The sequence below is a fragment of the Erythrolamprus reginae genome, chromosome 2 (genome assembly GCF_031021105.1).
Source record: "Erythrolamprus reginae isolate rEryReg1 chromosome 2, rEryReg1.hap1, whole genome shotgun sequence".
Classification (NCBI taxonomy): Eukaryota; Metazoa; Chordata; class Lepidosauria; order Squamata; family Dipsadidae; genus Erythrolamprus; species Erythrolamprus reginae.
The window spans coordinates 208,774,868-208,788,804 of NC_091951.1; the positions used below are offsets into that span (position 1 = coordinate 208,774,868).

The 13,937-nt window shown below is 44.3% G+C and overlaps 1 protein-coding gene across 2 annotated transcripts in view; it reads right to left on the reverse strand.

Moving 5' to 3' along the window:
- The window catches only part of LOC139161885 (A.superbus venom factor 1-like), a 100,723-nt gene that overhangs the window by 48,401 nt on the left and 38,385 nt on the right, over positions 1-13,937 (reverse strand). For both annotated transcript variants that reach the window (XM_070741581.1, XM_070741580.1), the window contains exons 11-16: positions 13,397-13,549; positions 5,417-5,626; positions 5,099-5,293; positions 4,799-4,960; positions 4,568-4,697; positions 3,283-3,357 (exon numbers count right to left, since the gene is read on the reverse strand). In XM_070741581.1, coding sequence (XP_070597682.1) covers positions 3,283-3,357; positions 4,568-4,697; positions 4,799-4,960; positions 5,099-5,293; positions 5,417-5,626; positions 13,397-13,549 — 925 coding nt within the window. The remainder of the gene's footprint in view (positions 1-3,282; positions 3,358-4,567; positions 4,698-4,798; positions 4,961-5,098; positions 5,294-5,416; positions 5,627-13,396; positions 13,550-13,937) is intronic.

Below are 13,937 nucleotides of genomic sequence, written 5' to 3' on the forward strand. Positions count from 1 at the left end.
CAAGAGGTCTAGATTCAATGTTAACTTGGACAATCAAAATTCTACCTTCATCATCTATAAATAATGGTTTGGAATTTATAGAATTCTCAACATACATCACTACTCCTTTTTTTATTTTTTGGTCTGCTAATGCAGCATACATATTTCCAATTTTAGGATTTAATAATAATTTTCGATTACTTTTTTTAATGTGTTCTTCTTGTAATATTACAATTTGGGCTTTTTGATTTTTAATTTTGGAAAACATTTGTTTTCTTTTCTTTGGTTCATTCAGTCCATTTACATTTACTGAGAAATTTTTTTTTCAATGTTGTCATTTATTGTGCTTTTTGGTTTCGCGCTGAGGTTGTTTTCTTCTAGTGCCTTGGTCCTACTCTTCTTCTTGTGCAGCTGCCCCCATGACTTCCTCCTGTTGTACTGTCAATTCCTTTACTGGTTGCTGTTGTACTGTCTGTTCCTTTACTGGTTGGTCCAGTTGGCTTATTCCACTATTTTCAAAAAAGTCTCTTGCTTGATCCCAATTTTCCAGTTTGTATCTTTTAGAATGCCAGGTTAATGATAGTCCTTGTGGAATAAGCCAACGAAAAGTTATATTTTCTTTAATCAAAATTCTGGTTAGGAAATGGTAGTCTCTTCTGCTTTCTCTGACACTTCTTGGGATTTGTTTTAATATTTTTATTTCTGTTCCTTTGTGTTGCAGTTTTCCAGTTCTTGCCCAGTGTAGTATATAATCTCTTAGAGTTCTTCTTGTAAACTTAATGTGAATCTCTCTTGGAAGATTGTGGTGACGTATGTAGCTATTTGAAATTCTGAAAACTTCATCGATTTCTTTCATTATTTCCACGGGGTCTGCCTGGAGGATTCCTCAAATGGTTTTGGCCATAGTCATCTTTAAATCTTCATCTTTTTCTTCTATTATGTTTTGAAATCGTAGCCCATATGAAGCATGTTGCATTTCCAGATGAGTGATTGATTCATCATATCTTCTATATCTCGAGTCAGCTCTGTCCTCAAGATAGTCCATTCTTTTTTCCATTTTGTCAGTCTTCTCTTCAACTATTTTGACTCGGTCTTCGCTCTCTTTCAGAGTTTGTTGGATCTCCTTCATCTGTGCCTTCATTTCTCCCATGTCTGCTTTGAGTTCAGCCATCTCTGTTTTGAATTCAGCCATCTCTGTTTTTATAGCTTCTCTTTGTTGAGTTGCATCTTCTTTTATGGCTTCTCTTTGTTGAGTTGCATCGTCTTGTGATTTAAGCATAAACTCCTTCATAGCATTCAAAGTCTCTTGTATTGTTGTAAGCGTAGGCTGTTGTGGTTTCTCTTTCTCCTTCTCTTTAGTAAACATGGTTACAGATACAGTCTGGTGTGAAGGATGGGGTGAGCCTTGGGGTGATGAAGCTGCAGTTGCTGTTGGCTTTTTAACTGTTTTAGTATAGGTTGAAGTACTCGACATTTTCAAGTTTACAATTCTTATTGTTTTATATTTAGTGAAAAGAAAAGAATCACTATAAATTCCAAACCTCTTCAATTACTTTTTCAACAAATTTTCTTTAAAATATCACAATAAAATTTAACTAATAATATGGCAGAAATATCAGTAAAATTGTTAGCAAATGTCACAGTAAATTATCTTGTTACCTTAATTTGACAAGACCAAAAGGAAGGCAGACAAAATAAAACAATTTTAAAAACAATTTAAAGAAGAAAGAAAAAGCAGAAATTCAATACAAAAAAGGGAGATAGTAGTAAAAAAAGAAGAGAAATAAAAAGTTAATTATATAACTAAAGAGAAGAAGAAAAATAGAAAAAAAAGAAAGGCAGAGAAGAAGCAATCTCTGTAGAAAAGGAGGTTTTAATTTCAGTAGAGTAGAGCAGGAAACCAAGGATAGTTATCAATGCATATATTCTAAATTACTTTTATTTAAAAAGAACAAAGGAAAAAGAGAAAAGGAAAAAAAAAGTTAAGAATTAACGCTGTAAAATTTAAAGAGGAAAAAATCAGTGTTATGTACCAATATTATATACTTATATTCTTCTTATATAGTGAATAATCCTTGTAGATTCAAAGTCTCGTTAGTCCAACGATGTCAAAAAAGAAATTTCGATGTTATTATATTTTATATTTTATACAGTCATAATTTTCCAATTAGAGACAAGTCAAATTTGAAGTTATTAAAATGGAGTCAATTTATATTTCGCAGCCCAAGACAAAGCAGCCAGTCTCTCTGCTACAAATCCAAGAATACAGCAAGTAATCCAAAGAGAATAATCCAAGAACAAACAGTCCAGAAAATGAGTCTTCTTAGCTTTAATATATCAGTTCATTTTACTTTTCATTTATATTCAAGTTGTTAGTTTATTTCATTTTGTCGTTTGAAGAAAGAAGGAAGTGAAGCAAAGACATTTTTAATCCCTCCGCTGTCAAAAATTAGAGCCCGGGATGCACTTTTACTGAAGATGTAAAGATTTCAAATTTTTTCAATTTTATTCAGCTTTGTAGTTTAAGTCTTTCATAAAATCATATCAAATTTGTATTATGTGGTTAATTTTCCAGAGTTTTTAGATGTTCAAAAGTTCAAGTTCAAAGCAGAAAACGAAAGTGAAGAAAAATAGATCCGGCTGTTGTTTCGCGAATGGATTTGAATTTTCTAATAACTTTCACCTTCGCCTTGTTAAAGAAACTTTCACTTGTAACTTTCTCTGTACTCCGATCTTCTATTTGTAAACATGAAACAATAAAATTTTACCTTAAATTCTTCTTGTCTTTTGTATTCTTTTTCAATGTGAGAAGCTGCAAAAATCCTTACTTTCTTTAACTTTTTCCTCGCTTCCCGCTAGGTTTGGGGGGATCGCAATGGCCGTATCCTCTTAAGGAAGAGGATCGGTTCTCCCTTCTCCAAAGCTGTAGGGCGAACCGCTGTCTCTGGAGCTTCGGCGGCGGCTCCTCGGACAGAGGGAAGCCCCCTGTTCTAGGATCAGGCCATCCGGACCCGATCCGATCGCAATCCACGACCTTCGGAGAGGTAGAAGGAGTCTCGGGGCAGAGCCCTGCCCAGGAGACTCCGCTGCAGTCCCGAGCCAGACCGGAAGTCTCAAGAATGATCCTATTTAATATAGATATAGATTATTAATTTTCTACCTCTTGCTTGAGAAACAAGGGAAAGAGGGACAATCTTCCTCCATTTCTTTATCCATTTCCTGACTGATTCAATAAATGCAAATGGGCTGCAGTTTTATTCTTTTACTTCACAGTAAACAGAAACTTCATTATTTGTCACATACCTTTGCTTTCCTTGCTGTCAAACAGCAAAACAGAGCTGCGACGCCTCCGATTTGCAGGCTTAGGACACTTTGCATCTGTAGGCAGCAGGGGAGAAGATAAAGATTAAAGTAAGAAGAATTAGCTCAGCACTAATTCTTGTGAAGATTAATTTTACAATTAATTTACAGTAGGGGAGTAAGGTAGTTCTGCTGCCTTCTGTGGGACTTTTTCCCATTTAAAATAGATAGGGAATGTAGTCTGAAGCCTTAATTATGTGTTACTTAAACCTATATCTAATTGATCCAAAGCAGCTCATAGAAAGTTCACTTTAGAATTGGGAAGCTGCGGTAAGGAAGAAACCTTAGTAAGGTAGGTCCCTCTTAAAATAATAAGAATAAAGTAGAAATCCTGCATTATAATTCCCTCCTCTAGAATCATCACTGGAAACAGTGATCTGGAATTTTCCCTACAATTTGAGCAATCATACAGTAGAGGATGTTGGAAACCATTGCATGCAGTTCAAGAACCCAATGGCCAGTAGTTTATTTGTTTGTTTTGTCAAGTACGTATTGGTGGTATACAAAGATATAATGTTTATATACATGATATTAGTAAAAGAGAAACATTAGGACAGGGAACGGAAGGCAATCTGATGCACCTATGCATGTATTCTGTACTTCAGGTGCTGAAACATACTTTTCAAATGGAAGGAAAACAAATCCTTAGAGAACTGGGACATTTTAGCAAAAGAGAAACATAAAAGGAATGTGTGCTAATTGGCACATGAAACAGGCAACCATGAAGTGCCTGGTTCTCTGTAAGCCTGACCAAGATTTCTATGGCAACCAAACTGCTGTGTTTCTTTTGTTAATAGAATAATTCCTTCTTGAACATAGTAAGTAGAGTAGTAATATGAGGTTTGTTAATTATTAATGTTTATGCTTATATCATGTATTACTTAGGCATATGCATGACTATTATTTTTTCCTCCTTTCTGAAATGTATAAATATGGGTGAAACTTTTTTGTCTGCTGGAGTTTCTTCTACTATTTTCTGGAGGTAGTTCCTCAGTGCACACTGATAACAATACATTTTGTTTGTTTAATGAATTAATTGATTAATTTCTAAAGTGACTATCTTAACCAAATAACTCTGCAGTGAGCCTTGACTATTTGCTTTGGTCTTGTGAATTGATTCCCATATGATGCCAGTAGTATTTGATGGAGAAAATGCTTTTCTCTTGGCTTCTAAATGGATTGAAAAACTTCTCCCATCTCCCAGATATTAACACCCATCCCTAAATACCTGATCTTGGTTTGGTGTTGAGATTAGTGCTAGTTATCAGAGCCAGTCCAGCATCTTCAAACACACCCAGATTATTCTGGCCACTGCCCACTGTACAGCCAAAGTCACTCTTTTCTATCGTTTCCCATATCTAGTGCACATTACAGAAAAAAAAATGTTCCTCTTCAGTTCTATAAGTTGGAAAACCCTTAAAAGCTGAGTGTTTGTAGGTTAAGAAATTTCTGATCTTACCTTCACTTGGCTAATCTTATATTTATCATTGAGAAGATATACTGCTTTGTCCACAGCCACAAGACTGATCCGAGCACCTGGATCCCCTTCCAATTTGATTTTCATTGGAGCTCCTGGCTTTTGTATTCGATTGTCTCTGGAAGATGCTCCTTTCACAACCAACTGTTTATACAAAGCAAAGAAAAGCTCAGGTCTCCAACAGACAGCAAAATTGCCACTTTAAGAAAAAATAGTTCTGATACAGCTATAATAATGTGTTTCTCATGACTATTAAGAAAGCTACTGGGAAGGCTGACTTACCTTTCCCATGCAGGTATCCTTCACATCTACCCAGACAGAGTCAGCCACAATTTCATTGTTTCCCACTTGGTAGTAAGCCACAAACCGGAAGGAAGGGATGAGATCTGGAGTGATACGTAGATTCATGGTCACCAGATTCTGCCCAGCTCTCCTGGGTTGACGGCCAACCTTGAATATCTTCCCCTTAGTCAATATCTGAGGATGAACAAATACTGATTAATGGAAAGCTTAGAAATGATAGATTAAGCCAGTGGTTTCAAGGCTACAATATAAATTGAAATGCAGCCCTTGGATTTCCTCCAGATCTATAATACTTACAAGGTATGTGAAATATTGGATCTGGTTCAATGAGTTTGCATTGCCCTTCACAAAGAAAAATATAGGTAAGTTATCTCCGGGCTTAATATCTGTAGATGTAATGATTATATGAAGATAGTTTCCAGATCCTCCCTGGGTTTGGTAGGCTGTGGCTGTCATGGACCTCGTTCCCTGGCGTTCTCCTGGGAGGTCTCCATGGTTGGTTCTAACCTAGACAGGATAAATATGAAGCAGTAACCTAATTAAAAAGCAACTATAATTCCTCTTAAGGCTGTCACTTAGTGATGTCCACATGAATACTGCTGAAAGAATACAGCAATGACTAGAAAGGAATTGGCTAGCATCCTGTTTTCATTAAAAAAAATGAGATCCTATTATTTGATCTGCATCTTTAGGATAAAAAAGAGCTCTGTATTAACATGACTGCAGCAGATTCTATATTGTAATTAGGATTTGGGGAGTGGGCATCAGTGACGGGCTGCTACTGATACGGTCAGGTGCTCTGTACTGGAAGGAACCCACTGATGACATCAGTTCCATGATGGCAGATTTTTTTTCTTTTTTTCCCTTCTGCACATGTGCAAATGCTGAATTTTTATTATTGCATGCAGTCGCCATCTTGTTTTTGTTATTTTTATTTTAAAAGTATTTTGGGGTTTTTTTGAACTGTACATGTGTGTCCGCGGCCATGAGGCATGGCCTTGGGGTACGGGAGAGAATTAAGCTGCAGAGAGTAGGTTGGAGCTCACCTCTGCCCTGTGTGTCAACTGAGTTGCCTCCTCCTGGCAAAGGGGGACTGAGTGGGAGAGATGCTTGGAGGGTGCATGTGACCCCATGGAGCCCCCCGCCCACTCTGGTAATTGTCTGTCAGAAGTATTTGCTGCTGCAAGCCAAGCGCTGAACATTTTTAAAATAAAAAGATGAGCAGTTTGGCTTACAGCAAGAAATCCTTCCGACAGACAATTACTGGAGTGGGGGAGGCTCCATTTATGACAGGCAGCAATGCCTGTCTGAGCAGGAGGGGGCATGGCAGGCTGCCTAGGGACTCCAGGGATGCCACACATTCTGCAGCCTTCATGTGACTGAAAGTGCCCGAGAAGAGAAGGTTCCCCTGGCCCTCAAGTCCACAAAAAACCTGTGGATTCTTCTCCAGGAGGATTCCTCTTGCATCTGACCCATCCTCTTTGCCTGGGGCCCAGAATCAAAGGCTGCCCAGCTTTTGTTGGAAATCCTGTGCACACTCCAAGGACCTGCCTTTCAGGTTGCTGTGGCATTTTGGGGGACAGAAATTGTCTTGACTTCGGGAATAGAAGCCAGACCAGGCAGGTGGGCTTTGGAAATTGCTATTGCTGCTGCCCAAGCCCCTGGCAGCCCATCTAACCAAAAACTTTCCTTTGAGCACCTGCACACCTCCCCAGCTGCTCCTGCACCTGCCAAGGTGTGGAGGAAGGTGCTTCCCTCCACTAGTTCGATGGCACACCTCTGGGAGTGGCAGCGGCAACTGCGCCACCTTTAAGCATTTAGGGGCACTTCCTGCTCCTGCCGGGTGTTGTCCACCCCAGCCCAGCCTCCTCCTCCCTGCCCTGCTTCCTTCCCCCAGTCTCCTTCCTGCGTGCGGTCTGCTGCTTTGGCCGCCTGAGCAGCTGCCACCTGGACCCAATGCCATGGAGATGGAGCCCAGAAAGCTCTCCCAGAATGGAAGCTGCCCAGCCGGCAGGGCTAAAATTAGTGCGGCATATCCTGGCGCAACATGCCCTATGCCACCTGGTTCCAAAAATGAGGAGTGCAACCAGAGCTGCCTACCGCCCGAAATGCAATGCTCTTTTTTGATCTCTGCACACTCCATTTTTGGAATCAGGAAAGAAAGTGTTTTCAGGCAAAAGTGCCATGATCCCCTCCCCCATTCCAAAAAAGGGAGCATGCGGAGATTAAAATAGAGCATTGCATTTTGGGCAGCAGGCAGCTCTAGTTGCATGCACCATTTTTAAAACCTGCCCCGTACAGAAGCCTAGAGGGAGGTGAGCACCAGCTTGGAGAAGCCAGTACAAGGGGTTGCTTTCTTCTGTCGGCAGTCTGGTCCCTTCTCCGCGGGGTGGGAACCTCTCACAGAATGGAAGCTGCTGGTGGGGCTAAAATTAGTGTGGTACATCCTGGCACAGCTCATCTTGTGTCTAGAGTTCCCCAGTGCTTCTGAAGGACCAACACATCCCCTGTCATGGGCTAGATGCAAAGAGCGAATTGGGTCGCAGAAAGCACCATCATGATGGAAGCTGCCCTCTGCCTCAGGTCCCACTCTCTGCATACAGCCCATGGCAGGGGACGTGCTCAGTAATGGGCAGCCAATTTTTTTACTGCCACACTATGGGTGTGGCTTATTTTGTGGGTGTGGCTTAATGGTCATGTGATTGAATAGGAGTGGCTTGCTGCCCATGGGATCACGTGGGAGTGGCTTGAACGATCATTATCGTTCAAGTGAACTGTTAAGGCAGATATGGCGGGGGCCACAGAGTTAGCCGTTCCAGGGGAATGAGGGACCGTTGCTTAATAACGATCCTTTGTTCTGGCTCCGTGAGCCCAACCTTGGACACTGGTGATGAGTGTAATTCTGGCCCTGGGCTCAGGTTGCTGCTGCTCAATGCCAGGTCGGTGGTCGGTGGTCTCCTCATCCGGAATTTGATCCTGGATGAGGAGGCCGACCTGGCATGTATTACTGAAACCTGGCTGGGCCCGGAGGGAGGAGTTCCTCTCTCTGAAATCTGCCCAGCCAGGTTTCAGGTATGGCATCAACCTCGACCCCAGGGAAGGGGGGGAGGAGTGGCTATTGTTGCCAGGGAGAGTTTTTGCCTACGTAGACTCATTGCTCCAGAGATTGCGGGTTGCGAGTCTCTCTTGATGAAGTTGGACTTAGGGGTTCAGGTGGGCTTATTTCTCCCGTACCTGCCTCCCAGCTGCGTGTCAAAAGCCCTACCTGTGCTACTCGAGGAGGTAGCCCGGTTGGCGGTGGAGTTCCCCAGACTTATTGTCTTGGGGGACTTCAACCTGCCATCACTCGGCGAAACCTCTGGGTTGGCACAGGAGTTCATGGCCACCATGACAGCCATGGACCTGACTCAAGTAGTTCAGGGTCCGACTCACGAGGGAGGACACGCACCTGACATGGTATTCCTCTCTGAGCAACTGAGTAATGGTCTGAGACTAAGGGGCTTAGAAGCACTGCCTTTGTCATGGTCAGACCATTTTCTACTACGGCTTGATTTCCTGGCTCCAATCCTTCCCCGCAGGGAGGCGGAACCAATTAAGATGTTCCGCCCTAGACGCCTGATGGACCCAGAGGGCTTTCAGACAGCGCTTGGGGTTATTCCAGATGCACTCGTCCACAGTTCGGCAGAGTCTCTTGCGGAAGCCTGGAACAAGGCTGCAGCGGAGGCTCTTGATCGGATTGCGCCTTTGCGACCTCTCCGTGGCGCTAGACCCCGTAGAGCTCCATGGTTCAACGAGGAGCTCCGGGAGTTGAAACGCCAAAAGAGACATCTAGAGAAGCAATGGAGGAAGAGTAGGTCTGAATTTGATCAAACACTTGTAAGAGCTTTTATTAAGACTTACAAAGTGGCGCTCAAGGTGGCAAGATGCGCGTATCATGCCGCCTTGATTGCATCAGTGGAATCCCGCCCGGCCGCTCTGTTTAGGGTGACCCGCTCCCTTCTTAATCAGAGGGGAGTTGGGGAGCCGTTACAGAGTAGTGCCGAGGACTTTAATACATTTTTCGCTGATAAAATCGCTCAGATCCGGGCGGACCTCGACTCCAATTGGAAAACAGAGTTGGCTGACAACGAGTGAGTTGAGGTGACTGGGGCCCATACTTGTCCACATGTCTGGGAAGAGTTTGATCTGGTGACACCTGATGAAGTGGACAAGGCCATTGGAGCTGTGAGTTCCGCCACCTGTTTACTGGATCCGTGTCCCTCCTGGCTGGTTTTGGCCAGCAGGGAGGTGACACGGAGCTGTGTCCAGGAGATTATTAATGCTTCCTTGGGGAGTGGGTCCTTTCCATCATCCTATAAAGAGGTGCTCGTGCGCCCCCTCCTCAAGAAGCCTTCCCTGGACCCAGCCGTACTTAATAACTACCGGCCAGTCTCCAACCTTCCCTTTATGGGGAAGGTTGTCGAGAAGGTGGTGGCACTCCAGCTCCAGCGATCCTTGGAAGAAGCCGATTATCTAGGTCCCCAGCAGTCGGGTTTCAGGCCCGGTTACAGCACGGAAACTGCTTTGGTCGCGTTAATGGATGATCTCTGGTGGGCCCGGGACATGGGTTTATCCTCTGTCCTGGTGCTTCTTGACCTCTCAGCGGCTTTTGATACCATCAACCATGGTATCCTTCTGCACCGGCTGGAGGGGTTGGGGGTGGGAGGCACTGTTCTCCAGTGGTTCTCCTCCTACCTCTCCGGTCGGTCGCAGTCGGTGTTAGTGGGGGGTCAGAGGTCGACTCCGAGGTCTCTCCCTTGTGGGGTGCCTCAGGGGTCGGTCCTCTCCCCCCTGCTATTCAATATCTACATGAAACCGCTGGGTGAGATCATCCAAGGGCATGGGGTGAGGTATCATCAGTACGCTGATGATACCCAGCTTTACATCTCCACCCCATGTCCAGTCAACGAAGCAGTGGAAGTGATGTGCCGGTGTCTGGAGGCTGTTGGGGCCTGGATGGGTGTCAACAGACTCAAACTCAACCCGGATAAGACGGAGTGGCTGTGGGTTTTGCCTCCCAAGGACAATTCCATCTGTCCTTCCATTACCCTGGGGGGGGAACTATTGACCCCCTCAGAGAGGGTCCGCAACTTGGGCATCCTCCTCGATCCACAACTCACATTAGAGAACCATCTTTCAGCTGTGGCGAGGGGGGCGTTTGCCCAGGTTCGCCTGGTGCACCAGTTGCGGCCCTATCTGGACCGGGACTCACTGCTCACAGTCACTCATGCCCTCATCACCTCGAGGTTCGACTACTGTAATGCTCTCTACATGGGGCTGACCTTTGAAAAGTGTTCGGAAACTTCAGAATGCAGCTGCGAGAGCAGTCATGGGCCTACCTAGGTATGCCCATGTTTCACCAACACTCCGCAGTCTGCATTGGTTGCCGATCAACTTCCGGTCACAATTCAAAGTGTTGGTTATGACCTTTAAAGCCCTTCATGGCATTGGACCAGAATATCTCCGAGACCGCTTGCTGCCGCACGAATCCCAGCGACCGATTAGGTCCCACCTAGTGGGCCTTCTCCGGGTCCCGTCAACTAAACGATGTCGGTTGGTGGGCCCCAGGGGAAGAGCCTTCTCTGTGGTGGCCCCGGCCCTCTGGAACCAACTCCCCCCGGAGATTAGAACTGCCCCAACTCTCCTTGCCTTTCGTAAACTTCTTAAGACCCACCTGTGTCATCAGGCATGGGGGAACTGAGACATCTCCCCCGGGCATATACAATTTATGAATGGTATGTGTGTATGTATGCGTGTTTAGAAAATGGGGTTTTTGAAATGTTTTTAGTAGAAATTTATATTTGTTATAAACTGTTTTTTCCACTTTGCTGTGAGCCGCCCCGAGTCTGCGGAAAGGGGCGGCATACATATCTAAATAAAGATAAAGATAAGTCCTTGATTTACAACCTTACCTGTGTCACTCGCTGGGATTACAATTTTACTTCACATTGCCTGTGATCTCCTTCCTACATCAACCCCCCCCACCTCAGGCTGGATAACTAGGTGAACAGGTGCTGCCAGAATCATAAATGCTGCCAACACCGCTTCTACCCATGCCTTCTGCTTGTACCTCAGACAGGAGGTGGCCGCAGGAGGCTGGAGGCGAGCCGAGCAGGAGAGAAGGAAGCTCGTCCTAGGCCAGGAAGGAGGAAAGAGTTAAAAAGCAAGGAGCGCAGATGCAGCAGCAGCAGCATAGGAAAAAAAGGGGAGCCGAGCCGAGAACAGTAATTCAGGAAGTGACAGCTGCCGATCAGCTGGAATTGGGCATGCATCTTCATTTCCGCTGGTGGAACTGTGTTCCACACCGTCCTGCCTCTGCCCCATCTGGACGTGCTGCTGCTGGGCTGCCTGCCCTATCAGAGTGAATCACGTGTTTCCTTTCTCTGGGTGGTGGGAGAACAAATAAAGCTTCTCCCATCACCGAGATAAAAGAAGTGAGGAAGGAAGGAAGGGAGGGAGGGAGAGAGAGGGAGGGAGTAAAGGAACAGAAGAAAGGAAAGGAAAGGGGAGGGAAAGGAAGGAAAGAAGAGAGAGAGAGAGAGAAAAGAAAGAAAACAGTAAAAGAAAGAAAGAGAAAGAAGAATGTTGTGTTGTGTTGTGTTGTGTTGTGCTGTGCTATGCTATGCTATGCTATGCTATGCTATGCTATGTTATATCTTAGGACCAGATTACCTACGGGACCATCTTTTGCCTCAAGTAGCAAGCAATGCCAGCTGGCGGGCCCTAAGGGAAGAGCCTTCTCTATGGAAGCTCCAGCCATTTGGAATCAACTGCTCCCAGAGATTTGCACTGCCCCCACCCTCCTGGCCTTTTGGAAGTTACTGAAGACACATCTTTGCCGGCAGGCTTGGGGCTGCTGAACATTCTGCTCCAGCCCATGTTATGACTGAGATATGTATGATTATGAGTGAATGGTTTTAAGACATGGGTTTTTAAGATTGTCACATTTGGATTTGGTCTAGTTTAACTTTGATTTCTACCATGCTATGTTTTTGTATTTATTTATGTTGTAAGCCGTCATGAGTCTTCAGAGAAGGGTGGCCTAGAAATCAAAATAATAAATAATATATGATTATATGATATATTATATGATATGATATTATATTATAATAGATTTTGGAGTCTTGGTGGACAACCAACTAAATGTGCAGCAGCAGCCAAGAAAGCCAATACAATCCTAAATTGCATCAACAGAGGTATACTTTCTAAAGCTAGGGAGATACTAATACCACTCTATAAACCCTAGAGTACTGCTTTCAGTTTTTGTCACCACATTACAAAAAGACATTGAAACACTACAGAAGGTACAGAAGAGAGCAACCAGGCTGATAAGGGGACTGGAAAGTAAAACATACACAGAGAGGTTGCAGGAACTGCACATGGATAGTCTAGCGAATAGAAGGACCAGGGGAAACATGACAGCAGTCTTCCAATACTTGAAGGGCTGCCACAAGAGGGGGTCAGGTTGTTTACCAAAGCACCAAAAAGCCAGACATGGAACAACAGATGGAAGCTGACCAAAGAGAGATTCAATCTGGAAATAAGGAGGAATTTTCTAATGGTGAGAGCGATCAACCAGTGGAACGGTTTGCCTATGGAGGTTGGGAACGGTCCAACACTTGGGATTTTCAAGAAGAGATTGGACTGCCATTTGTCTGGGGTGGTGTAGGTCTCCTGGTTGAGCAGGGAGTTGGACTAGATGATCTACAAGGTCCCTTCCAACATAAGCAAGCAAGCAAGCAAGCAAGCAAGCAAGCAAGCAAGCAAGCAAGCAAGCAAGCAAGCAAGCAAGCAAGCAAGCAAGCAAGCAAGCAAGCAAGCAAGCAAGCAAGCAAGCAAGCAAGCAAGCAAGCAAGCAAGCAAGCAAATATTCTCTGCCTCTCAAGTTCCAGCAAACTGGAAGAAAATTGAGATTTTGCAGTAACCTTTCCCTTGGAATGGGGTGGGAATGAAGATTTTATAGTATCCTTCCCCTGCCACACCCACCAAGCCACACTACACCCACCATACCATGCCCGCAGAGCCTGTAGTAAAAAAAAAAGTTTTAATCCAATGCTGAGAACCATTAGGGAGGGGCTGCCTTCACCCTATTTCTCTCACACAAAGCATCCAGATTGAGTTGCCACTTATTCATTTGCAGTGCTCCTTTCCACCCTGGGAATCCACCCCCTCACGACATTCCCTCTCCCTCTCATCACCATACTGAATGGGATTTAACAGAATGTCAGAGTGACTTACAGTGATCGGTAGGCTTTGAAGGTTCAGCGGTGTGTTCAGGATGAGCTTAGCAGTCCCATCGCTTAAAGTGATTCCCTCAGAATGAATGGCATCTGATGTACCAATCACTGGTACATTGGCAGCTGGTGAGCCATCGGGGTTGATAACATACACCTAAAACAATCCAGAAGAGGTGATTCAGCATGGAACATGGCAGCTTCCTCTGATTATTATTATTATTATTATTATTATTATTAATTAGATTTGTATGCCGCCCCTCTCCGTAGACTCGGGGCGGCTCACAATTTAACTCTGTTTACTCAACTATTAGTTATTAAAACGATTTATATTGCTGCCTAACTCACTCAAAATGATTCTGGACAGCTCAGAAATTGATTTACTACAGCTGTTTTATAATTTATACTGTATCTTCTATGACATGGGGTGTTAAACTTGATTGGGCCTCCTGCAGCCCTCTGCCAATGAAAACAGTCCTTGGGAGGACTGTACACTGCTCTCCTGAGCTCCGTTTTCGCTGGCAGAGGAACTACGGGCCAGTCCG